We start from the raw sequence: 27,858 nt of genomic DNA, 5'->3' as shown, positions 1-27,858 counted from the left end.
ATATTCCCTTAATTCCTGTTTATCTGGAAATGTCCTAATTTCACCATCATATTTGAATGAACGTTTTGCAGGCTCTATTATTCGTGGTTGCCAATTTTTTTCTTTCAAGGTTTTATACATATGTCATCCCATTGCCTTCTTGCTGGCATGGTTTCTGCCAAATAATCAGAGCTTAATCTTACTGTTTCTCTTTTGTATGTGACTTTTTGTTTGTCTTGAGCTGCTCACAGGATTTTTTCTTTGTCTTTGGTTTTAGAGAGTGTGATTATGATATGCCTTGGTGTTTTTCTTTTGGGTTCTATCCTATATGGAGTTCCTTGAGCTTCTTGGATGCTCAGCTTTTCATCATTCATGATATTAGGGAAGTTTTCTGTCAGCAATTCTTCAATGATCTTCTTTGTGTTTTCCATTTTCTCTCCCTGCTCCCTGTATTGCTGGTTACCAGGTGCTCTGTCTCCTGCTGGGAGTTTTGCGAAGCTGCTTTCCCGTGCTCCCTGTATGCCGATCCCCGACAGGAGTCCAAGATGGCGGATCTGTGCTACGTTAGCAATGGGGCCCTCCACAGTATCTCTCCTCACTATCTGTCCACTGTCAGTTTCTTATTCCCATTCAGTGCTTGGCTGAGTTCTTTATCCCTTCATTTGACACTTCATGTTCCAGTAATGATGTTTGTCTCTGTTTTTACCTAGTTTTTTCGGTCTTTGCTATAGAGGGACGGTGTGGTGCTTTTGTCTATGGTGCCATGTTGGCCGGAAGTCTTATCTGTTCATCTCTTGATGGGTACTTAGGTTGTTTCCATCTTTTTGCTATTGTGAATAATGTTCCGATAAATATGGGTACGCATATGTCTATTTGTGTGGAGGCTCTTATTTCTCTAGGATATATTACTAGGAGTGGGATTGCTGGATCTTATGGTATTTCTATTTCTAGGTTTTTAAGGAAGTGCAATATCATTTTCCAAAACGGTTGTGCCATTTTGCATTCCCACCAGCAGTGCATAAGAGTTCCTATCTCCCCTCAGCCTCTCCAATATTTGTTAGTTTCTGTTTTCTTTTTGATTTGTGCTAGTAATATGCTGGGGTGTGTTTGCTATCTCAAAGTAGTTTTGATTTGCATTTCTCTAATGGCTGGTGATCACGAGCATTTCCTCACGTGTCTGTTAGCCTGAATGTCTTCTTCGGTGAAGTGTCTGTTCATATCCTTTGCCCATTTTTTAAGTGGATTAGTTATCTGTTTATTGTAGAGGTGTTGGATTTTCCTATAGATTTTACAGTAATTTTTATAAATTTTATTTTGAAAGAATTTTGGATTTAGAGAAGGATTGGAAGAATAGGACAGAGAATTCTTTATACCTATAACCCAGCTCCCCCCAGTGTTAACATCTTAATGCAACCATGGATTCATCAAAACTAAGAAATTAACATTGGTGCAAGACCATTAATTACACTATAAATTTCATCAGTTTTTCCATTAATGTCCCTGATTCTATCCCAAGATACCACATTGTCTTTAAAAAAACCCCCTCAAACCAAACCTGTTGCCGTGAAGTCAATTCCGACTGGTAGCGACCCTACAGGACAGAGTAGAACTGCCTCATAGGGTTTTCAAGGAGCAGCTGGTGGATTCAAACTGCCAACCTTTTGGTTAGCAGCCTAGCTCTTAACCACTGCACCATTTATGAAAGCTCTTAACCACTGCACCATTTAGACCCTCTAAATTTTAAGCTGGGATTTTCCTATACCGAACGTTCCTTTGAACAGTATTGAATTATTGACATCCATCTAGTGTACAGAAAGTATCTCTCAAGCCTTCTTTGTCTTTTGTAGTATGCTTTGTGCATTCTTAGGGTAAGTTGTTTTCTCTTCCCTGGTGATCTCGGTGAAAACCAAGGTGCATGTGGTGGGTGTGGGCATGTGCAGTTACAGACAATCCTAGCCCGTCCATCTGATCTGCATACAAAAGGCTGTCCTTAGGCCTGTGCTTCACCCTGACTTCCTGCCATTGCTTCCTCTTGGATCTTAGGTCCATTTCTATTTATTATTGTTGTGGATAGGGCATTTTTTGCTTTCAGTTGCTTAGTTCTGGCAGTGCTTTTGGAACTGAAAAGACATAAATTCAAGCCTGGATCTGCACATCCTGCCCAGAGGGGTGGTCGCTGAAACCTTGAGGGTCAGTGGGATCACCAAGGAAGAGAACATAGATGAGGCCAGAAGCTGGGGGCAGAGACTCACTAATGCAGAATGGCTCAAAGAAGGGTCAGAGAAAAAGAAGGACCTGCTGGGAGCCAGGAATAGAAACGGGATAGTGAAGTTTGAAAGAAACGAAGGGAAGAGGAAAGAACTAAAGGCTGGGTTGTTCTTGGATCCCTCCCCTGCTCTCTGATCATAGGAACCAGGCTCCCTCCAGGCTCCTCTGCCCTTTGGTTTCTGTAGTGGTCCAGCCAGCCAGTAGGTGGTGAGGACAGAGGAATGGAGAAGCCAGGATTATTTCCCCCTTTCTACTGCTGTGGCGCCCCCAGCAGCAGTTGTGTTTTCCCTGTGGCTCTGTCTCCCACAGCACATTTAGTATCTGTCATTTTGTGAATTTCCTTATTTATTTATTTTTTTTAACTGCAGACACGTAGTGCTTACTATGGAGGGACTGGTTTCTTCCCCTTCCTGCTTGAAAGTACCATCCGCACATTTACATCTATATAGCTATAGATATGCATTTCCGGAGATAACTATTCATGTTCGTAAGAGATCCTTGAGGGGGACAAGACATGTGAGAGAGGAAGAAGGTTCTGTCTACAGTGGACGTTTAGTACCGAGTCCAGACCACCCAAAAAAACCAAACCCACTGCCGTTGAGTCGATTCCCACTCATAGCAACCCTGTAGGACAGAGTAGAACTGCCCCCCCATAGAGTCTCCAGGGCTGTAATGTTTACAGAAGTAGACTGCCACATCTTTCTCCCACAGAGCAGCTGGTGGGTTCAAACCTCTGACCTTTCCGTTAGCAGCCAAGTGCTTAGCCACAGTACCACCAGGGCTCCTTGATCCAGACCGCCAAAAAACCTGTTGCTGTTGAGTCGATTTTGACTCATAGTGATCCTATAGGACAGGGTAGAACTGCCCTATAGGGTTTCCAAGGAGCGGCTGGTGGATTCGAACTGCCAACCTTTTTGTTAGCAGCCGAATGCTTAACCACTGTGCCACCAGGGCTCCAGTCCAGACCGGTTCAGACCACAGGTCCCTTTAAAATTTCATTCTTATGTACTTCAATTGCCTGACTAAACAATTCTTATAAATCTAGTAAATTTAACTTATCAATATGGCAAACCTGACATTCTCGTAGATGTTTCAATATTGTACATAAACTTTCAATACTGTGCATAAACTTCATAAGATTTCAATTTAAAATCATAATTATCCAATTACCCATTTCAAATTATAGTAGTAAGGCTGTCCCTGTAACAGCCATCTTTTCTAATACATTTCAAGTATATAAAATACTAAATACACATAGATTCCTTATTAATCTGGAATATAAATCTATGTTTTTGCTTCTTTCAAACTTTTCTATACTTAACTCAGAGTTTTATTGGATTAGGAGATGGGTGATCTTTAGGAAAACAGTTGCTCTTCCAGTTAATAGGTCTTTGTTCTCAGAGGTTTTTGCTGGTGGCTTTCCTGGGTCTTTAATGAGACCCCGAATCCTACTTATCGTCATTATGCCAATTCTGTATCCTCAAAGCGTGATCAATTAGCCGACTTCCTCGCGTTCAAGTTAAAACAACACACACTTCTGTCTACTCATAGACATCTACAGCTCCCGCACAGGTTGATAAATTCTCAAGATATATAAAATATATACATTTAATTTTTAAGATATTTGGACCTAAGGCAATCTTGCACTCTGTCATATTTTTACGACCATCCAACTCTTAAGGATTCTTCAAATGAGATCTGACTGAATTCTGGTCATCTCATGTGGCTTTGCCTGCTTTGGTATTAGAGCTTATGGGGTCTTAAACTGATGCCTCCCCCTTCTCCCCTCCCCACCCTGAGTCAGAAAAAGCCTTAAAGTATTTACGATTTGCCAATATTCATCAATACACGAACTGAGTCAATAATATAAACATGACCAAATCACAAGGCTCAACAGTAACATATTTTATTCTATGTTTTTCTTTTATGATAAATCATCACAGACTCTGATGTATTTCAATTTTCATACTCAAAATTGTGTTAGTGGGGTTCTTTTTAGGTTGGTTCCTGTATCCTTGGACACAACCCCATTTTTCTTCAAAGCTTTCCTGCTTTCTGGTACAGGAAGTTCCAGGCATATTATGTATGCACACCTGAAGTACCCCTTTTTCCAAGGATCTCTAGTTCCTTTTAAAGGGAAAAATAGCACACAAACCAGGATCTGAGCATTAGGACGCATTCTGGGATAATGTTACTGAGGCTCAGTAAAGACATGAGTTCATATTAGTATTTCCAATATAGTTTAACTCCAAGATGTTCTAACATATTCTTTTGATGCTATAATTTTAACTCCTTTTCTTTTATATTAAAACTGTGATTTTTTAACAAAATAAACTAAATTCTTTTTTTTTTATTAACATTTATTGAGCTTCAAGTGAACGTTTACAAATCAAGTCAGTCTGTCACATATAAGTTTACATACATCTTACTCCGTACTCCCACTTGCTCTCCCCCTAATGAGTCAGCCCTTCCAGTCTCTCCTTTCGTGACAATTTTGCCAGCTTCCAACTCTCTCTATCCTCCCATCCCCCCTCCAGACAAGAGATGCCAACACAGTCTCAAGTGTCCACCTGATATAATTAGCTCACTCTTCATCAGCATCTCTCTCCCACCCACTGTCCGGTCCCTTTCATGTCTGATGAGTTGTCTTCGGGAATGGTTCCTGTCCTGGGCCAACAGAAGGTTTGGGGACCGTGACCGCCGGAATTCCTCTAGTCTCAGTCAGACCATTAAGTCTGGTCTTTTGATGAGAATTTGCGGTCTGCATCCCACTGATCTCCTGCTCCCTCAGGGGTTCTCTGTTGTGCTCCCTGTCAGGGCAGTCATCGATTGTGGCCGGGCACCAACTAGTTCTTCTGGTCTCAGGATGATGTAGGTCTCTGGTTCATGTGGCCCTTTCTGTCTCTTGGGCTCTTAGTTGTTGTGTGACCTTGGTGTTCTTCATTCTCCTTTGCTCCAGGTGGGTTGAGACCAATTGATGCATCTTAGATGGCCGCTTGTTAGCATTTAAGACCCCAGACGCCACATTTCAAAGTGGGATGCAGAATGTTTTCCTAATAGAATTCTTTTGCCAATTGACTTAGAAGTCCCCTTAAACCATGGTCCCCAAACCCCCGCCCTTGCTCCGCTGACCTTTGAAGCATTCATTTTATCCCAGAAACTTCTTTGCTTTTGGTCCAGTCCAATTGAGCTGACCTTCTATGTATTGAGTGTTGTCCTTCCCTTCACCTAAAGCAGTTCTTATCTACTAATTAATCAATAAAAAACCCTCTCCCTCCCTCCCTCCCTCCCCGCTCGTAACCACAAAAGTATGTGTTCTTCTCAGTTTATACTATTTCTCAAGGTCTTATAATAGTGGTCTTATACAATATTTGTCCTTTTGCCTCTGACTAATTTCGCTCAGCATAATGCCTTCCAAGTTCCTCCATGTTATGAAATGTTTCATAGATTCATCACTGTTCTTTATCGATGTGTAGTATTCCATTGTGTGAATATACCACAATTTATTTACCCATTCATCCGTTGATGGACACCTTGGTTGCTTCCAGCTTTTTGCTATTGTAAACAGAGCTGCAATAAACATGGCTGTGCATATATCTGTTTGTGTGAAGGCTCTTGTTTCTCTAGGGTATATTCCGAGGAGTGGGGTTTCTGGGTTGTATGGTAGTTCTATTTCTAACTGTTTAAGATAACGCCAGATAGATTTCCAAAGTGGTTGTACCATTTTACATTCCCACCAGCAGTGTATAAGAGTTCCAATCTCTCCGCAGCCTCGCCAACATTTATTATTTTATGTTTTTTGGATTAATGCCAGCCTTGTTGGAGTGAGATGGAATCTCATCGTAGTTTTAATTTGCATTTCTTTAATGGCTAATGATTGAGAGCATTTTCTCATGTATCTGTTAGCTGCCTGAATATCTTCTTTAGTGAAGTGTGTAACAAAATAAACTAAATTCTTGCTTGATTTGAGAATACAATTGTTAACATATGAGCATTAAAACGTGTTAATATGTTATATTAATATGAACATTAAAACTACAGAATAAAGATCAAGATTTTTTATACATTTGGTTTTGTTCTTAGAAAGTATCCCAATAAGGATGTGGTGGTGTTGTTAGCTGCTTTCAAGCTGGCCCCCAACTCATGGTGACCCCATGTGTTATAGAGCAGAACAGCTCCATAGGGGTTTTTTTTAGTTGTAAGCTTTTAAGGAAGCAAATTGCCAGGCCTTTCTTTCACAGAGCTGCTGGTGGTGGGGGGGTTCAAACTGCTAACCTTTAGGTTAGAAGCTGATCACAAACCACTTGAGCCATCTGGGCTCCTAATGATGTGTAATAACTCATAGTCTCTCATTCAGTGTCATTCTTTAAATATACATCTGATGAACAGTTCGGTTCCACTGTTTCATTTTGCTTTGAATTTGAGACCAGGCAGTATTTCATTCTGTTATGCATGGGGTCACCGTGAGCCATGACTTGGGGGCTGACTCAACAGCAACAATAACCACAAATATTCTAATAGGTGATAGTTTTAAGCTCTTAGAAGGTGGTAGAATTTAGCAACAAGTTTGTGTGTGTGTGTGTGTACACGTACATACAGATTCTGAGTTACTAGAGGAGGGGGGAAGAGAGTCCATGTTACCGTTCTACTTTGAAATCAGTCAGCCATTCTTGAGACCCAGGGATTTCTGAACATTATTTTAAATTTATAAACTCGGTATGGTTTTAGCACTCCAGCATTGTAGAGGGAACAGATTATTTATAAAACAGAGACAATGGACTTTAACTATTAAAACTGAGCTGTTTACAGTGACAGATACTTAAATTTCTCATCTACTAGGCTGGGATTCTTTATTTCAAAGACAAGCTAGTCTTCTATGCTCTGCCCTTGGCCTCTGATGAGAGAGTTCTGATTGCTATCCAGTCACTCTCAAGTTCAGCCAGGGAATGAGATAATTGAAGAATAATAGGCTTCCCCTGGGGAGGGGTCTTCATCTATTTAATGAGGGGTAGGACAGCTTCAAGGCAGGAGACTACACTCAGGGTTTGATTTTTTTTTTTCAATTGTGATAAAATATATATAAAATATCTTGTTAATATATGTACATATAAAATTTATAGCTTTAACCATTTTAAGTGTACATCTCAGTGGCATTGCATTCAGAGTGTCGTGCAACCACTGCTATCTATTTCCAAAAATTTTCATCACTCCAAACAGAAACTCTATACCCACTAAGCAATGATTCCTCCTCCTCCCAGCCCCTGGTAACCTGTAATCTAGTTCTAGTGAGCATCCCAGCGATGCTGATGCTGCTAGTTCAAGGACCACACTTTGAGTAGTGAGGGACTACAGGATGTGGGTCAGGTACACATATAGTAAGATCCCTTGATGTCTTATTTTTGTATCCTTCCCCTTTTTCTTTGCTATCTGGGGATGAGGAGGCTAAGCTCCAACCTTGAGCTGTTTTTACCATTTTACAGAGGTATCATAAACAGTTTCTTCTCATTTGGAGTCGTGCTACATCAGCAAATGCAGGTCCCAAAAGCTTGACTCTATCCATGACATTAAGGTCGACTCTACTTTGAGGAGGCAGCTCTTCCCCAGTTGTCTTTTGGATGCCTACCAACCTAGGGGGCTCATCTTCTGGCACTGTATCAGACAATGTTCCGTTGCTATTCATAAGGTTTTCACTAGCTAATTCTTTTCAGAAGTAGACTGTTGGGTCCTTCCTCCTAGTCTGTCTTAGTCTGGAAGCTCAGCTAAAATCCGTCCACCATGGGTGACCCTGCTGGTATCTGAATATCAGTGGTATAGCTTCCAGCATCACAACAACATGCAACCTCCCACGGTATGACAAACGGACAGAAGATTTCAAAGGGCAGCTTGAGAAGGCAAAGTAAAGTATTATAATGACATGTGCAAAGAGCTGGAGATAGAAAACCAAAAGGGAAGAACACGCTCTGCATTTCTCAGGCTGAAAAACTGAAGACAAAATTCAAGCCTGGAGTTGCAATAGTGAAGGATTCTATGAGGAGAATGTTAAACGACGCAGGAAACATCAAACAAAGATGGAAGGAATACACAGAGTCATCATACTAAAAAGAACTAGTCGACGTTCAACCATTTCAGGAGATAGCATATGATCAGGAACTGATGCTACTGAAGGACGAAGCCCAAGCTACACTGAAGGCATTGGTGAAAAACAAGTCTCCAGGAATTGATGGAATATCAGTTGAGATGCTTCAACAAGTGGATGCATGCTCGAAGCGCTCACTTGTCTATGCCAAGAAATTTGGAAGACAGCCTACCTACCTGGCCAACTGACTGGAAGAAATCCATATTTATGCCTATTCCCAAGAAAGGTGATCCAACTGAATGCAGAAATTATCGAACATCATTAATATCACACGCAAGTAAAATTTTGCTGAAGATCATTCAAAAGCAGCTGCAACAGTATATCGACAGGGAATTGCCAGAAATTCAGGCTGGATTCAGAAGAGGACGTGGAACCAGGGGTTTCATTGCTGATGTCAGATGGATCTTGGCTGAAAGCAGAGAATACCAGAAAGATGTTTAAAAAAAAATGATGTTTACCTGTGTGTTATTAACTATGCAGAGACATTTGACTGTGTGGATCGTAACAAATTTTGGGTAACATTGTGAAGAATGAGAATTCCAGAACACTTAATTGTACTCATGAGGAACCTTTACATAGATCAAGAGGCAGTTGTTTGGACAGAACAAGGGGATACTGACTGGTTTAAAGTCAGGAAAGGTGTGTGTCAGGGTTGTATCCTTTTACCATACCTATTCAATCTGTATGCTGAGCAAATAATCCGTATGCTGAGCAGATAATCTGAGAAGCTGGACTATATGAAGATGAACAGGGCATCAGGATTGGAGGAAGACTCATTAACAACCTGTGGTATGCTGATGACACAACCTTCCTTGCTGAAAGTGAGGAGGACTTGAAGCACTTACTGATGAGGATCAAAGACTACAGCCTTCAGTATGGATTGTACCTCAACATAAAGAAAACAAAAACCTTCACAAATGGACCAGTAAGCCACATAATGATAAATGGAGAAAAGATTGAAGTTGTCAAGGATTTCATTTTACTTGGATCCACAATCAACACCCATGGAAGCGGCAGTCAAGAAATCAAAAAATGCATCCCATTGCGTAAATCTGCTGCAAAAGACCTCTTTAAAGTATTGAAAAGCAAAGATATCACCTTGAAGACTAAGGTGCGCCTGACCCAAGCCATGGTATTTTCAGTCACATCATATGCATGTGAAAGATGGACAATGAATAAGGAAGACCGAAGAAGAACTGACGCCTTTGAATTGTGGTGTTGGCGAAGAATATTGAACATACCATGGACTGCCAAAAGAACGAACAAATCTGTATTTGAAGAAGTACAACCAGAATGCTCCTTAAAAGCAAGGATGGCGAGACTACTTCTTACATACTTTGGACATGTTGCCAGGAGAGATCAGTCCCTGGAGAAGGACGTCGTGCTTGATAAAGTACGGGATCAACGAAGAAGAAGACGACCCTCAATAAGATGGGTTAACACAGTGGCTGCAACAATGGGCTCAAGCATAACAACGAATGTGGGCATGGCGAAGGACTGGGCAGTGTTTCGTTCTCTTTTACATAGGGTCGCTATGAGTCCGAACTGACTCGATAGCACTTAACAACAACAACAACAATAATCATAAACAGAGCCTGCTGTCTGACTGTTTAACTTCTCTTACTCCTCCTTTCTTGTATCTTTCCTTCCTATATTTCTTCCCTAGGGGTCAAACAGGGAGCCTCACTCACCCTCTTTCTCAGCTCATGTTCAACCGTTGTGGCCCTCATTCTTTATAACCTAGAGCTGGTATACAGAATTCATTTCACAATAGAAATTTCCTATGATGTATTCTGAGCTCTTGATATGTTGAAACATCTAAGGGCAAACCTGGAAAATTCCCATGCTGGCCACATAGAGTTATATTATTTGTGGGAAGGTAAGGGTGCAAAATTTAGAGATGCTTGTGATCTTCCGGTAGAGAAGATTACCTCTCCATACTTAGCAGGGATGGGGATGTGGTGTTTGTCGCCATAAAGCAGCAAACGTTGAAAAGGCTATCTGAAAGGGTCAGTGCTTTTATCCAGTAAAACATTTTGTTGTTGTTAGGTGCCATTGGGACACCCTGGTGCCGTAGTGGTTAAGTACCATGGCTGCTAACCAAGAGGTCAGCAGTTCGAATCTGCCAGGCGCTCCTTGGAAACCCTATGGGGCAGTTCTACTCTGTCCTATAGGGTCGGTATGAGTTGGTATTGAATCGACAGCAGTGGATTTAGGTGCCATTGACTCAGTTTCAACTCATAGCGACCCTATGTACAACAGGATGAAACACTGCTTGTTCCTGTGCCGTCTTCACAATCATTGTTATGTTTGAGCCCACTGTTGCAGCCACTGTCTCAATCCATCTTGTTGAGGGTCTTCCTCTTATGGTCCATCATTTTCTTTAGCTCTTTTCATGCTCTAATTCCTGACTTGTAGCCCTGTTCTTACCATGGAGGGGCTAATTCCCTCCTCAGAGGACACTCATTTCTTTCTCCGGTGACACAATTTTCCATCTACTTTCCAGCTGCCACTGTCCTATAGGTTCGCATAGGATATGGCTTTAGCCCTGCTCATCACTTACTGTTTTTCTTCTATTTCTGGTCCACAGCTATGTTTATCTTGTTCTTGAGCCCAATTATTTCTTTTTGTTCTCTCTCTCTTTTCAGAAATCCATTGTTGCTGTGCGCAATGGGGAGAAATTACTGTGCCATCTGTTTCAGATTAAATTGTGTCCCCCTAAAATATGTGTTGGAATCCTAACCTCATGCCTGTGGATGTAATCCTGTTTGGAAACAGGGCTTTCTTTGTTAATTATATCATATCGGAGTAGGGTAGGTTCTCAATCTAATTACTTCTGAGTTATAAAAAGAGCAGATTAGACACACGGGGGAAGACAGATCCAATGTTAGGATTGGTAAAACCAAGTAATGCCCAGGGCTAGCTAAAAGGAAGCAACCGATGTAGCTGGTGCCCTAATTTGGACTTCTAGTCTCCAGAACTGTGAGGAAGTAACACCCATTTGTTTTATTTCGGAGCCCTGGTGACATAGTGGTTAACAGCTACGGCTACTAACCAAAAGGTCAGCAGTTCGAATCCACCAGGCACCCCATAGAAACCCTATGGGGCAGTTCTTCTCTGTCCTATAGGGTCAGTCTTGGTCATCTAGTGCTGCTATAACAGAAATGCCACAAATGGATGGCTTTAACAAAGAGAAATTTATTTTCTCACAGTAAAGTAGGCTTAAAGTTCAAACTCAGGGCATCAGCTCCAGGGGAAGGCATCACTCTTCTCCTGGACTAGGAGCTTCTCTGTGCAGGAACCCCAGGTCCAAAGGACACAGTCTGCTCCCAGTAGGACATGCTCTGCTCCCGGTGCTTCTTTCTTGGTGGTTTGAGGTCCCCAACTCTCTGCTTGCTTCCCTTTCCTTTTTATCTCTGGAGAGAGAAAAGGTGGTGCAGGCCACACCCCAGGGCAGCTCCCTTTACATTGGATCAGGGATGTGACCTGGCAATGGTGTTACATCCCACCTTAATCCATTTTAACCACAGGCAGAGATTACGATTTATATAACCCATAGGAAAATCACAAAATGTAGGACAGCCACACACGGCCTAACCAAGTTGACATATTTTTGGGGGACACAATTGAATCTCGTACAGGGTCACTATGAGTTGTAATCAAATTGACAGCAATGGGTTTGGTTTTGGTTTGTTTTATTTCTGTTACAGCAGCACTAGGTAACGCAGACACCATCTGACCTGAAGTCTGAGGTTCTGAGAGTAAGTATCCTATACTGCTATTTTAAATCAGATGAAATAATGGTCAGGGTACTTTAAACATCTACCCTTGGATTAAGTAAGACTTGGGAGTGGTGAAGGAGCCCTAGTGGCGCAGTAGTTAAGCGCTTGGCTGCTAACTGAAAGGTTAGAGGTTTGAATCCACCAGCTGCTCCATGGGAGAAAGATGTGGCAGTCTGCTTCCCTCAAGACTGCAGACTTGGGAACCCCATGAGGCAGTTCTACTCTGTTCTCTAGGGTCAGAATTGCCTGCATGGCAAGGAGTTTTTGGTTCTAGGAGTGGTGTACTTGGTTGCTTTTACTGCATTATGCTATTTACAGGGCCAGAATAGGAAGCAACTTAATGAAATATTCTTTGCTATGCTTCAAGTTGTTGAGACTTCTCTTTTTTAAAAATGAGGTTCCATGCGAGGAACCTCTCAGTGTTGGGAATAATTATGCTTCTCTTGGGGACAAGAACACTGTGAATCATAATTGTTTCCCTTTTGTCCATTGGCTCTTAGGATGCGCAGTCATACTAGTGACCTACGTACACGTAGCAAGGACACCAGGCTTTAGAGTCTGCTGTGTTTTTTTTTTTTTTTTTTTGGGCTAATCTTTCACTTGTGTCTTGCCCGTATTTAAAACAAACCAACAAGCAAACATTATTGCATTGTGTGAATTTCTGTCATTTACCTGAAAATTCTTTATGCACGGGGGAAAAAAAAAACCCCAAACCAATTGCCTTCTAGTCAGTTCCTACTCATGATGGTCCCATGTGGTAGAGAGTAGAACTGCTCCATAGGGTTTTCTTGGCTGTAATCATAGCAGGAAGGAGGGGAATGAATGCTGGTGGCACAACGGCTAAGGTGGTATGAACCCACACAATGGCTCCACATGGAGAAAGGCCTGGTGATCTGTTTCCGTAAAGATTACAGCCTAGAAAACCCTATGGGGCAGTTTTACTGTCACATGGAGTCATTATGAGTCAAAATCTAATCAAAGGCACCTAACAACTTTTTTTTTTTTAATTGTGTTTTAGGTGAAAGCTTGCAGCTCAAGTTAGTTTCTCCAAAAACTTATACACATATTGTTCTGTGACATTGGTTGCAATTTCCACAATACGACACCATTCTCCTCCTTTCCACCCTGGGTTCACTGTGTCCATTTGTTCAGTTCCTGTCCCTTCCTACCTTCTTGTCCTGCTTTTGGGCAGGAGTTGCCCATTTGGTCTCATATATTTGATTGACCCAAGTACATTCCTCATGCGTGTTACTGTTTTTTATAGGCCTGTCTAATCTTTGAAAAGTGGGCTTCGGGAGTGGTTTCAGTTCTCTTATCATAGTGCCTGGGGGCCATAGTCTCTTTCAGACCAGTAAGTCTGGTCTTTTTTTGTGAATTTGAATTTTATTCTACACTTTTCTCCTACCTGTCTGGGACTCTCTGTTGTGATCCCTGTCAGCAGTCGTTGGTGGTAGCTGAAAAAATCTAATTCTTCTGGGCTCAGGCATTTTCCTTGTGTCTTTGTTTTTCTTCATTCTCCTTTGCTCCGGATGGGATGGGACCAATGGTGTATTTTAGATGGTCGCTCACAAGCTTTTAAGACCTCTGATGCTGCTTACCAAAGTAAGGAATAGAACATTTTCTTTATGAACTATGTTATGCCAGTCGACCTAGATGTCCCCCGAGACTATGGTCCCCAGCCCCCAGCCTCAGCAACTTGGTCTCTTAAGGTGTTTGGATGTGTCTAGGAAAATTCTATGCCTGTGCTTTGGTCAAGTTGTGCTGACTTCGTCTATATTTTGTGTTGTCGTTCCCCTCACCAAAGTTGACACTTGTCTACTGTCTAGTGATTTCCCCTCCTCCTCCGTCCCACAACAATCTTAAGGGAAGCAGGACACCAGGCCTTTCTTCTGTGGTACCCCTCAGTGGGTTAGAACCTTTAGGCTGGCAGTCAAGAGCAAGCTGTTTATGCCACTATTGCAATTATGTGAATACGTAATTTACCTTAAAATTGTTTTTGCCTGAAGGCCTGGTATAATCTAATAGAAACCTCGTCCTGTTTTTCAGCGGGACTGTGTAAAGGCTGTGTGTTAGGTGATTCTGATTCCCTGTTTTGGTGCTGGAAAGGAGCCCTGGTGGTGCCGTGGTTAAGCACTCAGCTGCTAATGGAAAGGTCTGTGGTTTAAACCCACCTGACGCTCTTTGGGAGAAAGACATGACAGTCTGTTTTCGTCAAGGTTACAGCCTTAGGAACCCTATTGGAGCAGTTCTACTCTGTCCTATAGGGTCAAAATCAACTAGATGGCAATGAGGTTTTTGGTGCTGGATAAATGTTGGCTGTTGACATTATGGAAACCCTGGTGGTGTAGTGGTTAAGTGCTACAGCTGTTAACCAAGAGGTTGGCAGTTCAAATCCACCAGGCACTCCTTGGAAACTCTGTGGGGCAGCTCTACTCTGTCCTATAGGGTCGCTATGAGTCAGAATCGACTCGAGGGCAGTGGGTTTGGTTTTTTGGTTGGTTGACGTTATAAACATATACACAGCCCCTTCCCCAATTCACCTCCCACCCCCAAGATGAGAAGTTGAACTCTGGCTTTAACAGGTAGGCAGCCATGTGGCCTCCCCCACTTCAGGCAAAGCCTCCCTCCAACCCAAGCAAGGCCTTCTCCAGTGCCCCCATCCTAGCCCCCTAGGGCCTCTTTTCCTCCCCATCACATCCCCAGGCCCAGCTCCGCCTCCCCAACCAAGTTTACTCCTCTACGTCTCCCCAGGCCTTGTGTAGCTTCCCCTGCCTATCACTCTAACCCCGCAGCACGGCCCCAGCCATCCACAGCCCCACAGGTCGTGGCGGCCTCCTTTCTCCATCACACATGCCCCCTCAGTACGACCCCGGACTGCGGTATTCCCCTACCACACCAGCACGCACACCAGACCCCCTGGCCTTCCCCCACCACACCAGCACGCACACCAGACCCCCTGGCCTTCCCCCACCACACCAGCACGCACACCAGACCCCCGGCCTTCCCCCACCACACCAGCACGCACAGCCGGGCCAGTCTCCTTTCTGGACCGCGCTGCGCCTCTTCCGGCCGCGGGCGGGGCGAGGCGAGACGGGACAGGACAGGACGGGACGGGGCGGCGGGGCGGCAGGCGGGGCGAGGGGAGGGGAGGCGGCGGGGCGAGGGGAGGGGGCGGGGCGAGGGGAGGCGGGGCGAGGGGAGGGGAGGCGGGGCGAGGGAGGCGGGGCGGGACAGGACTAGACCCGCGCTCTGGGCGGCGGCTGGGCGGGCTGGCGGCCCGGGAGCGAGCGCCCTGCCCCCGCGCCCCGCCGCCCGCGGCCGGCCATGCTCATCACGCTCTGTTATCTGTACTTGTGGGCGCGATGGGGGCGCCGGCCGGCCGCGCTTGTCCGCACCACGGTGCGGAGGCTGCGCGCCTCGCACTGCTCCTTCACCTTCTGCGGCGCGGCCGCCCAGCCGAGCGGTGCTCGCGTGTGTCTGAGCCGCGGCGGCCGCGTCTTCTGCGTTGGCGAGTCCCAGGTGGGCGGACGCGGGACGCGGGTAGGTGGGCGGAAGCCCGGCGGCAGGGAGCCGGAAGCGCTCAGTGGACCCTGCGCCCGGTCGGGCGGTCCAGGTGCGGAGCGCGGAGTGCCTCGGGGCGCAGGCCGGAGGAGGGAGCCCCGAGGCCGCGGTCACGGCCAGGACCAGCTCGAGTGGGTTCCCCCGTGCGCGCCCAGAGATGCGAAATCTCGAGAGGGGACTGGGGAGTGTGTGCAGACGCGTGGCTCTTGACGTTCCAGAATATGTGTGTACCTGCTTTGGGGATTATCACCGGCACACTAAGAGCAGAGCTCACTTAGTCTTTTTGCTGACATCTTCACTACCTTCCTTCCGGGCTGGCGTTTGATTGAAACTGAATTCAAAGAAAGAAAGTTGAATTCAGCTTTCTCCCAAATAACTCTGTTGACAAAAACTCCTTTTCCCCCTTCCATCTTCTGTGTCCTTCATTTACCAACTGTCACGCTCCTTTGTTTCTCTTGAAAGCTTCTTCATTTTCTTTTACACACAATCTGTTTTGTGGCCCAGTACAGCAGACTCTGGGTTACAAACATCCATCCAACTTACAGACAACTCTTATATTAAGAACAAGTTACCATAAAGCCTACTATTTTAAAAATCTGCGTTAGGTAGGGTGGTTTGTAATAGGAATGCATGCACTGCTTTGTGATGTGCAGCTTTTATATCACCGAATTGGCTTTGAGCCTTTTCTCACACTCACCTATTGCCTTGAGTGGATTCCAACACAAGCAACCCTATAGGACACAGTAGAACTTCACTGTAGGTTTCCAGGGAGCACTGGTGGATTCGAACTGCTGACCTTTGGTTAGCAGCTGAGCTCTTAACCTCTGTGCCACCAGGGCCCCCATGAAGTAAGGCTAAAGAGAAACCATGTGCATCTGTTCTGACTTAACCTGCAAATTCTTTAAGACAGGAAGAGATCTCATTCATAACTTTGTACGTAGAAATGTAAAATGTATACTGTATACTAAGGCAAATATTTGGCTAACTGACGCTTAATATGATACTAAATAAGATTTACCTACAAATCTGACTTAAAGACAGACTTAGGAACTAATCTCATTTGTAACCTGGGGATGCCGTTACTTTGGTTGGGGAGAAGCCCTGGTGGAACAGTGGTTAATCGCTTCACTGCTAACAGAGAGGTTGCCGGTTGGAACCACCAGCCACTCCACAGGAGAAGGTTGTGTCAGTCTGATCCCATAAAGATAACACCTTGGAAACCCTGTGGGGCAGTTCTACTCTGTCCTGTAAATCCCTGTGAGTTGGAATTGACCAGACAGCAACAGGGTTTTTTTTTTTTTTTTGACAGGATGGTGGCGAGCAGGTGGATGGACTGCCACCTACACTGTGACTTAGGCTGGCCATTTAGTCTCTGTAAAATCTTTGCTCCCTTTCTGGCAGAGGGAACAACCATCCTTTCTATGCAGCTATTGGAAATGTACCTGACTGCATGGTGCTGTTCTGAGCAAATAGTTTTCACTTACGCTGTTTTCATCAACATTTAAAGATGTTTTACTCTTCATCGATGTCTTGTCCTTTGAATTCCTTCTAGAAATTTGGTTCATTTTTACCATTACTAGAGATTTTCTACATATGTCAAACCATAATACCTGTGTGGGAATTAAAGTCTCGTTTCAGACTTGAACACTTTGTTGGAGACTACGCTAAGGAGCCCTGGTAACTCAAGGTTAAGTGTTCGTGTGCCAATTAAAGGTTGGCAGTTGGAACCCCTCAGCCACTCTGAAGGAGAAAGACCTGGCTGTCTTCTCCCGTAAAGATTACAGCCTAGCAAACCCTATGGGGCAGCTCTGTTGTGTCCTATAGGGTCGCTATGAGTTGGAATTGACTCCACGGCCTGCAATGGCAATAACATGCTTAAGGAGGAGTCCCTGGGTGGTGCGAACGGTTAATGCCCTGGACGGCTAACCAAAAGATGGATGGTTTGAGTCCACCCAGAAGCACCTGAAGAAAGGTCTGGTGATGTACTTGGGAAAATCAGCCATTGAAAAGCCTTTGGAGCACAGTTCTAGTCTGACACACCGGGGGTCACCGTGAGTCAGAGTTGAATCCACGGCAGCTGCTGGTGGAGGTTGCTTACGTATGGGGTTATATTGTGCTGCTTGTTGTTGTTGTTGTTAGGTGCCGTCGAGTCGGTTCCGACTCATGGCGATCCTGTGCACACCGGAACGAAACACTGCCCGGTCCTGCGCCATCGTTACAATCGTTGTTATGCTTGAGCTCATTGTTGCAGCCACTGTGTCAATCCACCTTGTTGAGGGTCTTCCTCTTTTCCGCTGACCCTGTACTCTACCAAGCATGATGTCCTTCCTTCTCCAGGGACTGATCCCTCCTGACAACATGTCCAAAGTATGTAAGATGCTGTCTCTCCATCCTTGCTTCTAAGGAGCGTTCTGGTTGTACTTCTTCTAAGACAGATTTGTTCGTTCTCTTGGCAGTCCATGGTATATTCAATATTCTTTGCCAACACCACAATTCAAAGGCGTCAACTCTTCTTCGGTCTTCCTTATTCATTGTCCAGCTTTCACATGCATATGATGTGATTGAAAATACCACGGCTTGGGTCAGGCACACCTTAGTCTTCAGGGTGACATCTTTGCTCTTCAACACTTTGAAGAGGTCCTTTGCAGCAGATTTGCCCAATGCAATGCGTCTTTGGATTTCTTGACTGCTGCTTCCATGGGTGTTGATTGTGGATCCAAGTAAAATGAAATCCTTGACAACTTCAGTCTTTTCTCCGTTTATCATGATATTGCTCATTGGTCCAATTGTGAGTATTTTTGTTTTCTTTATGTTGAGGTGTAATCCATACTGAAGGCTGTAGTCTTTGATCTTCATTAGTCAGTGCTTCAAGTCCTCTTCACTTTCAGCAAGCAAGGTTGTGTCATCTGCATAACACAGGTTGTTAATGAGTCTTCCTCCAATCCTGATGCCCTGTTCTTCTTCATATAGTCCAGCTTCTCGTATTATTTGCTCAGCATACAGATTAAATAGGTATGGTGAAAGAATACAACCCTGACGCACACCTTTCCTGACTTTAAACCAATCAGTATCCCCTTGTTCTGTGTGAACAACTGCCTCTTGATCTATGTAAAGGCTCCTCATGAGTACAATTAAGTGTCCTGGAATTCCCATTCTTCACAGTGTTATCCATAGTTTGTTATGATCCACACAGTCAAATACCTTTGCATAATCAATAAAACACAGGTAAACATCCTTCTGGTATTCTCTGCTTTCAGCCAGGATCCATCTGACATCAGCAATGATATCCCTGGTTCCACGTCCTCTTCTGAAACTGGCCTGAATTTCTGGCAGTTCCTTGTTGATATACAGCTGCCGCTGTTTTTGAATGATCTTCAGCAGAATTTTGCTTGCGTGTGATATTAATGATATTGTTCTGTAATTTCCACATTTGGTTGGATCACCTTTCTTGGGAATAGGCAAAAATATGGATCTCTTCCAATCAGTTGGCCAGGAAGCTATCTTCCATATTTCTTAGCATAGATGAGTGGGCACCTCCGGCGCTGCATCTGTTTGTTGAAACATCTCAATGGATATTCCATCAATTCCTGGAGCCTTGTTTTTCGCCAATGCCTTCAGAGCAGCTTGGACTTCTTCCTTCAGTACCATCGGTTCCTGATCATATGCCACCTCTTGAAATGGTTGAATATCGACTAATTCTTTTTGGCATAATGACTCTGTGTATTCCTTCCATCTTCTTTTGATAATTCCTGCATCATTTAATATTTTCCCCAAAGGATCCTTCACTATTGCAACTCGAGGCTTGAATTTCTTTTTCAGTTCTTTCAGCTTGAGAAACGCCAAGCACGTTCTTCCCTTTTGGTTTTGCATCTCCAGCTCTTTGCACATGTCATTATAGTACTTTATTTTGTCTTCTCGAGAGGCCTTTTGAAATCTCCTGTTCCGTTCTTTTACTTCATGAGTTCTTCCTTTTGCTTTAGCTGCTTGACGCTCAAGAGCAAGTTTCAGAGTCTTCTCTGACATCCACCTTGGTCTTTTCTTTCTTTCTTGTCTTTTCAGTGACCTCTTGCTTTCTTCATGGATGATGTCCTTGATGTCATTGCATAACTCATCTGGTCTCTGGTCACTAGTGTTCAATGCGTCAAATCTATTCTTGAGATTGTCTCTAAATTCAGATGGGATATACTCAAGGTCATCTTTTGACTCTTGTGGGCTTGCTCTGATTTTCTTCAGTTTCAGCTTGAACTTGTATTTGAGCAATTGATGGTCTGTTCCACAGTCGGCCCCTGGCCTTGTTCTGACTGATGTTGAGCTTTTCCATCTTCTCTTTCCACATATATAGTCAATTTGATTTCTGTGAGTTCCATCTGGCGAGGTGCATGTGTATAGTCGCCATTTATGTTGGTGAAAGAAGATATTTGCGATGAAGAAGTTGTTGGTCTTGCAGAATTCTATCATTTGATCTCCAGCATTGTTTCTATCACCAAGGCCGTATATTTCCAGCTACTGATCCTTCTTCTTTGTTTCCAACTTTCACATTCCAATCGCCAGTAATTATCAATTCATCTTGATTGCATGTTTGATCAATTTCAGACTGCAACAGCTGATAAAAATCTTCTATTTCTTTATCTTTGGTCCTAGTGGTTGGTGTGTAAATTTGAACAATAGTCATATTAACTGGTCTTCCTTATAGGCGTATGGATATTATCCTATCACTGACAGCGTTGTACTTCCGGATAGATCTTGAAACGTTCTTTTTGATGATGAATGCAACACCATTCCTCTTTGAGTTGTCATTCCTAGCATAGTAGACTTTATGATTGTCTGATTCAAAATGGCCAATACCAGTCCATTTCAGCTCACTAATGCCTAGGATATCGATGTTTATGCGTTTCATTTCATTTTTGATGATTTCCAATTTTCCTGGATTCATACTTCGTACATTCCAGGTTCTGATTATTAATGGATGTTTGCAGCTGTTTCTTCTCATTTCAAGTCATGCTACATCAGCAAATGAAGGTCCCGAAAGCTTTACTCCATCCATATCATTACGGTCTACTCTTACTTTGAGGAGGCAGCTCTTCCCCAGTCATCTTTTGAGTGCCTTCCAACCTGGGGGGCTCATCTTCCAGCACTATATCAGACAATGTTCCGCTGCTGTTCATAAGGTTTTCACTGGCTAATGCTTTTCAGAAGTAGACTGCCGGGTCCTTCTTCCTAGTCTGTCTTAGTCTGGAAGCTCAGCTAAAACCTGTCCTCCATGGGTGACCCTGCTGGTATCTGAATACCGGTGGCATAGCTTCCAGCATCACAGCAACACACAAGCCCCCACAGTATGACAAAATGACAGACACGTGCTGCTACCAAATAAAAAATAGACTCTCTTGTAAGTATTCTAAATTACACAGAATAGAAGTGACTGCTTCCTTAGTACTGTCAAGGATAACCAAAAAACCAAACCAAACCCAGTGCCATCGAGTCGATTCCGACTCATAGCGACCCTGTAGAACAGAGTAGAACTGCTCATAGTGTTTCCAAGGAGTGCCTGGCGGATTTGAACTGCCGACCCTTTGGTTAGCAGCCATAGTGCTCAACCATTACGTTACCAGGAAACTGTCAAGGATAGTGCGTAACTAGTACCACTAGATGCAAGGGGCAAAAGTTCCTTCATTACATACAATCAGCTCCTTAGGCATCAGGGCTTAATTGTCTCAAGGAACTCGATCTGAGAAAGATAACATAAAATGAGGAAAAATTGTAGAATTGGGTTTTCTGTTGTAGTAGTTCCCAAGCTGAGTTAATTTATTTAAAAAATCACCTTTAGGGTTTAGATCAGAGTAGATATTTTGAACATACAGAAGTACTGACATATAGATGACTTATGTAATTTTCTTGGGAGACAGTTTTGAATCTTTCTATGACTTTATTGATCTATTAATTGCACTACTATTGGCCATCTAGTTGGTTCCGACTCATGGAGTTGATTCCAACTCATGGCGACCCCATGTGTGTCAGAGTAGAACTTTAAAGGGTTTTCAGTGGCTGACTTTTTGGAAGTAGACTGCCAGGCCTTTCTTCTAAGGCGCTTCTGGGTGAACTTGGCCCTCCAACCTTTCAGTTAGCAGCTGAGCATGTTAACCATTTGTACCACCAAGGACTAACTATAAGGCTTCTTAGCCCCTGCCTACCTCTCCAGCCCTATGTGGGGGCACTGGCCTCTTGCTGAAGGGTGCCCAGGCACAGGGGCCCTCCCTGGGATTCTGTAACTTGCATGTTCCTCTCCTCCCTGTTTGCACAGTTAACTTTTCCTCATCCCAGACCTTTGTACGGATATCAGTCTCAGCGTGACAACCCCCAGTGCCCAGACTAGATCGGTCTCTCTCTGTGCCCTTACAGACTTTAAATTACACTTTATCTTTCTGATTTTTGTCTTTCTCTCGTTAGGCACTGGGTCTGTTAGCTTAGTAGCTTGACCTATAATAGTTATTCCGTATTGATTGAAGGAATGTTTTTATTTTTAGTGTACTTTAGATGAAGTTTTACAGAACAAATTAGTTTCTCATCAAACAGTACACACATTGTTCTATGACATTGTTTAACAACCCCATCACATGTCAGCACTCTCCCTTCTCAACTCTGGGTTCCCTATTACCAGCTTTCCTGTTCCCTCCTGTCTTCCAGTCCCTGCCCCAGGGCTGGTGTGCCCCTTTAGTCTTGTTTATTCTATGGGCCTGTTCAATCCTTGGCTGAAGGCCGAACCTCAGGAGTGACCTCATTACTGAGCTGAAAGTGTGTCTGGGGGCCATACTCTCAGGGTTTCTCCAGTCTCCGTCAGGCCAGCAAATCTGGTCTTTCTTTTTGTTAGGATTTTGTTCTACGTTTTTCTCCAGCTCTGTCCAGGACCCTCTACTGCAATCCCTGTCAGAGCAGTCAGTGGTGGTAGCTGGGCACCATGCAGTTGTGCTCGACTGAGTCTGGTGGAAGCCATGATAGATGTGGTCCATTAGTCCTTTGGACTAATCTTTCCCTTGTATCTTTAGTTTAGGAATGTTTTAATGGTTGTTGAGTTTAATCTCTGATGTTTAAGGCCTACACTCTGAAAGCTTAACAATTTATTTGTGATAAACAGAATTTTGTTATTTTAAGATTTAAAAACTGATGGACTAATGATGATTTGGTTTGGTGGATACCTAATTGTTCATCTGTTCGGGCTGAAGAATCTGAATCTCATGCCACGTTGTCTACAGATTTTATACATTTAAAATGAGATGCATAAATACTGAATGTGTGTGTTATATAATTAAAAAAAATTTTTTTTTTTTTTTAATAATTGACCTAGTCTATATTGGTAATTATAACCAAGGAAGTTTGTAACCAAAAAAAAAAAAAGAACAAAACCCACTGCTGACAAGTGGATCCCGACTCATAGCAACCCTATAGGACAGAGTTGAACTGCCCCACAGGGTTTCCACGGCTGTAATCATGATGGAAGCAGACTGCCACATCTTTTTCCCACAGAGCGGCCTGTGGGTTCGAACTGCTATCCTTTCAGTTAGCAGCCGTAGCACTTAACCACTACGCCACCAGGGTTTCCATGTGCTATAAAGTCTACCTCATTTTGCCCTTCACAAAGTTTGGCTTCACCAACAGCGTATGTAGAATTTCAGCAGGAAGGGGTGGAGATGGGACTAGTTTATTGTGGTAGGAAGAATTGGCTTGAGCAAAGCCATGGACACCTGGACAAGGAGTGAAAGGCCATCACCTGAGTGGGCAAGAATGTAAGGAAGTGTAGGCAACAGGAGAGACAGCTGGGAACGGTGGGTTAAAGCTGGACAGTCAGGCGCGCCTTGGAAGCAAACATATGCTCATTGTAAACTGCACCTCCGTACTTGGCTAGTGCCGTTTGAGATGCTGTGAAAACTTGGAGAAGCTAAGTAGCCTCCTTGTCTTAGATTGAGTGTGATCAGAACAGTTAATGAATCTTAGACCTGGGAGAGATTGGTTCAGTTTTATAGGTGTGGTAACAATGGCTCAAAGGGAAACTATTTTCTTTTTGTTTAGTGGGAGTTAGGTCAGTAGAATCCTACACGTTGATTGCTTCCTTAATTGCAAGATACTTAGAAGGATCTATAAAATAACTTGTATTTTTCTTGAGCTAAATTAAAAAAAAAAAAAACCCAAACAAACAAAAATGTCTATTTCTACATTCATAAGCAATATGGATATCCAGTGTCTTAACAGAGACCCTGGGCGGTGCAAACAGTTAATGTACAGCTGCTGACTGAAAGGTTGGAAATTCGAGTCCTGTATGTGCCTGGGAAGAAAGGCCTGGTGATCTACTTCTAAAAAATCAGCCATTGAAAACCATATGGAGCACAGTTCTACCCTGACACACCTGGGGTCGCCTGTTTTTTTGGCTAATGTCTTAAAGATGATGGGAACTGCTATAGCTTAAGACTATGTCAGTTTATTTAAAGTAATAGAGGCTTTTTGTGGATGTTTGACTACTTAGCTTTTTCTTTTTTTTTAATTGAACTTTAGATGAAGGTTTACCGAACAAACTAGTTTCTCATGGGACAGTATACACATAGTTGTATGACATTGGTTAACAACCCCACGTGTCAACACTCTCCCTTCTCAACTCTGGGTTCCCTATCACCGGCTTTCCTGTTCCCTCCTGCTTTCCACTCCCCGCCCCAGAGCTGGTGCGCTGTTTTAGTCTTGTTTTGTTCTGTGGGCCTGTTCAATCTTTGGCTGAAGGGTGAACCTCAGGAGTGGCCTCATTACTGAGCTGAAAGGGCGTTTGGGGGCCATACTCAGGGTTTCTCCAGTCTCTGTCAGGCCAGCAAATCTGGTCTTTCTTTTTGAGTTAGAATTTTATTCTACATTTTTCTCCAACTCTGTCCGGGGCCCTCTGTTGTGATTCCTATCAGAGCAGTCAGCGGTGGTAGCCGGGCACCATCTAGTTGTACTGGTCTCAGTCTGGTGGAGGCCATGGTAGATGTGGTCCATTAGTCCTTTGGACAAATCTTTCCCTTGTGTCTTTAGTTTTCTTCATTCTTCCTTGCTCCCGAAGGGGTGAGACCAGTGAAATATCCTAGATGGCTGCTCACAGGCTTTTAAGACCCCAGACGCTACTCACCAAAGTAGAATGTAGAACATTTTCTTTATAAACTATGTTATGCGAATTGAGCTATATGGTCCCCACAGCCCTCAGCCTGCAATTTGGTTCTTCAGGGAGTCTGGATGTGTCTATGGAGCTACCATGGCCTTGCCTTGTACAAGTTGTGCTGGCTTCCCCAGTATTGTGTACTGTCTTTACCCTTCACCAAAGTTACCACATATCTTTTGTTCATTAGGTGTTTTTCCATCCCCACCCCTCCCCTCCCTCGTAACCATCAAATATTGTTTCTTTTTGTATGTAAACCTTTTCGTGAGTTTTTACAGTAGTGGTCTCATACAATATTTCTCCTTTTGTGATTGACTTATTTCACTTAGCATAATGTCTTCCAGATACATCCATGTTATAAGATGCTTCACAGATTCATCTAATGTTTTCTTTGTTCCCCTAACTCTCCTGTGCTGAGTTCCTTTTGTTTTTGTAGATTTTGTTTTTATTGAGACTTTATGTTTTTCTTCTTTATTTCGATCAGTAAGTTTGTTAATTTTTTTTGCGGTTACCTTGAAATTTACCTTTATCTTCCTAGGTTTGAACCAGTATATTATTACTCGGTATTTTTATCACCTTGCTGTCTTCTCCATTAGAAAGTTCTATACCTATACTGTTTATTCCCTCTTTTATTGTTCTGACGTTGTCATTTACAGATTCACCTCTCTGGTTGCCTGTTGCAAGTGTTTTGGTTTTGGATAGTCCTTGAGAGTTCATTTCCTAGGTTGGTATCTGGCTGGTACAATCTTGTGTCCTAGATTCAGGCTGTGGTCTGATGTTGTTTGTTTTTAGACCAAAGGACTCTCTTTAATAATTTTTGTAAGTTTGGTTTGGTTTTTACATATTCCCTGAATTTCTGTTTATCTGGAAATGTCCTAATTTCACCATCATATTTGAATGAACGTTTTGCAGGCTCTATTATTCATGGTTGGCAATTTTTTTCTTTCAAGGTTTTATATATATCATCCCATTGCCTTCTTGGCTGCATGGTTTCTGCTGAATAATCAGAGTTTAGTCTTATAGTTTCTCCTCTGTATATGACTTTTTGTTTTTCTCGAGCTGCTCGCAGGATTTTTTTCTTTTTCTTTGGTTTTAGTGAATGTGATTATGATATGCCTTGGTGTTTTTCTTTTGGGTTCTATCCTATATGGAGTTTGTTGAACTTCTTGGATGGTCAGCTTCTCATCATTCATGATATTAGGGAAGTTTTCCGTTAACAATTCTTCAGTGATTGTCTCTGTGTTTTCCATTTTCTCTCCCCCTTCTGTAACTCCAGTCACTCCCAAATTTTTGCTTTTGGTTGTATCCCACATAGTTCTCAGGGTTTCTTCATTTTTCTTTGTTCTATTTTCTGATTTTTTCCTCCAGCAGAGTTGTAGCCAAGTGTTTGTCTTCAGTTTCACTGATTCTGTCTTCCATCGTTTCAGACCTGCTCCTCAGGCCTTGTATGACACTGTCCGTTTCTGAAATCGTGTTGTTTATCTTGGATTTCTGATTGTTTTTGTATTATTTCTAGTTGTGCATTATTTTGGCATTTTGTTCCTGTATTACTTTACTGAATTGTTCCATTTTTTTGGTCTGTATTTTCCATGAATTTGTCTGCCTTTTCCATAAATTTGTCTATTTTTTCCTCATTTTTTCTGCTTTTTGCTTCAACTCTTGGATTGCTCTGAATATTAGAGATTTGAATTCCCTGTCGGGTAGTTCTGGTGCGTTGTCTTCTATTGGAAAGTCATCTGGTGTTTTATTTTGGATGCCTACTGGAACCATCCTGTCCTTTTTTTTTTTTTTTTTAGGTTTTGATATTTTCTGCTGTATTTGGGGCATTCGGTAGTTATTTTCTTTGTTTCTTGATTGTAGTTTTTTTTTTTTTGGTCCTGCTTTTTTGTTTTATTTGGTTATGGCTGAGCAGGCGGGCTGTGTGTTCTTTATTGTCTGCTCGTCTGTAGTCATGGTACTTTTTCACCTTCTTGTCCAATGGGCAAGGCCAGTCATTCAGGTATGGTGCAGCAGGGCAGGTCCAGCTGAAGGAGAGTAGCTGGGATGGGTAGTTTGTGGCACATACTGGGGCTGACAGGGCGGGCCAGGAATCAGTGGTGGGCAGGTTCCAGTAGGCTGTGCCTGTGCTGCTCGGGGATGTGATGTTTAGTTCACAGTGCAGGTAGGCAGGAAAGAGGGGGGAGGTTGTGATGTGTGGAGCTAATAGGGGTGTGGGAAAGAGGAGAGAGAGGAGAGACAAACAGGGGCCAAAAACAAACAAACAAAGACAAAAAAAAAAAAAAAAGAAAAGATGCTAAGGGAGCTTGCCATTGGAGTGGGGAGATGAGAAACCAAGAATTGGAGAAAAGCGAAAAGGAAAAAAAAAAAGGGAAAAATAAAGAAAAAAAAAACTAGATAAAAACTTCAAAGAAAAGAAAAGCCCCCAGGTGTCCTGGAGTCTCACCAGTGGGGCTTCTAAGACCAGGGAAGTGGCTCCAAGGCTGTGCGGTATAGCCTGGCTAGAGAGGGTATAGGTGTTGCACAGCACCAGGTATTCAGGAGACAGGAAAAGAAGGTAAGTGTAGAGAGACAAGAACTAAGAAATGTAGACAGATAGAAAGGGAAAATGAGACAGAAAAGAAAGAAGAAAAAGAGATGTCCCCAGGGATCCCACCTACATGGCTGTGCAGATTGGGGGAGTGGCTCCTAAGCCATGCAGTGCAGCCTGGCTTGAAGGGGCTCCCAAGCTGTGAAAAGAAGAAAGAAAGCAAACAAAACAGAACAAGGCAAAACAAGGGGAAAAAAAGCCCCAAGGATCCCACCAGCATGGTGTTGCGGGCCAGGGGAGTGGTTCCCCAACTGAGCGTGGCTTCACAGCCTTTCAAGAAGCAGCGAAGATGGCACACAGAGCCATGTGTTCTAGAGAAAAGCGGGGTGGGGGAGGAGATGGCAGGAGGCACAGAAGAAACCAAAAGATATGGAAA

At 43.4% G+C, this 27,858-nt stretch overlaps 1 protein-coding gene across 5 annotated transcripts in view; it reads left to right on the top strand.

Moving 5' to 3' along the window:
- Nucleotides 1-27,858, top strand: part of HLCS (holocarboxylase synthetase) — a 345,950-nt gene that overhangs the window by 24,039 nt on the left and 294,053 nt on the right. The window contains exon 1 of one of the 5 annotated variants that reach the window (XM_003419015.4): nt 15,478-15,684. The exons of the other annotated variants lie outside the window; for them this stretch is intronic. Coding sequence (XP_003419063.3) covers nt 15,490-15,684 — 195 coding nt within the window. The 5' untranslated portion in view covers nt 15,478-15,489. Of the gene's footprint in view, nt 1-15,477; nt 15,685-27,858 lie in introns of those variants that run through there. 5 annotated transcript variants of the gene reach the window in all.

Source organism: Loxodonta africana, chromosome 2 (assembly GCF_030014295.1).
Source record: "Loxodonta africana isolate mLoxAfr1 chromosome 2, mLoxAfr1.hap2, whole genome shotgun sequence".
Lineage (NCBI taxonomy): Eukaryota > Metazoa > Chordata > Mammalia > Proboscidea > Elephantidae > Loxodonta > Loxodonta africana.
The sequence above is the reverse complement of the archived record's forward strand: the minus strand, read 5'-3'. Positions and strand labels throughout refer to the sequence as shown.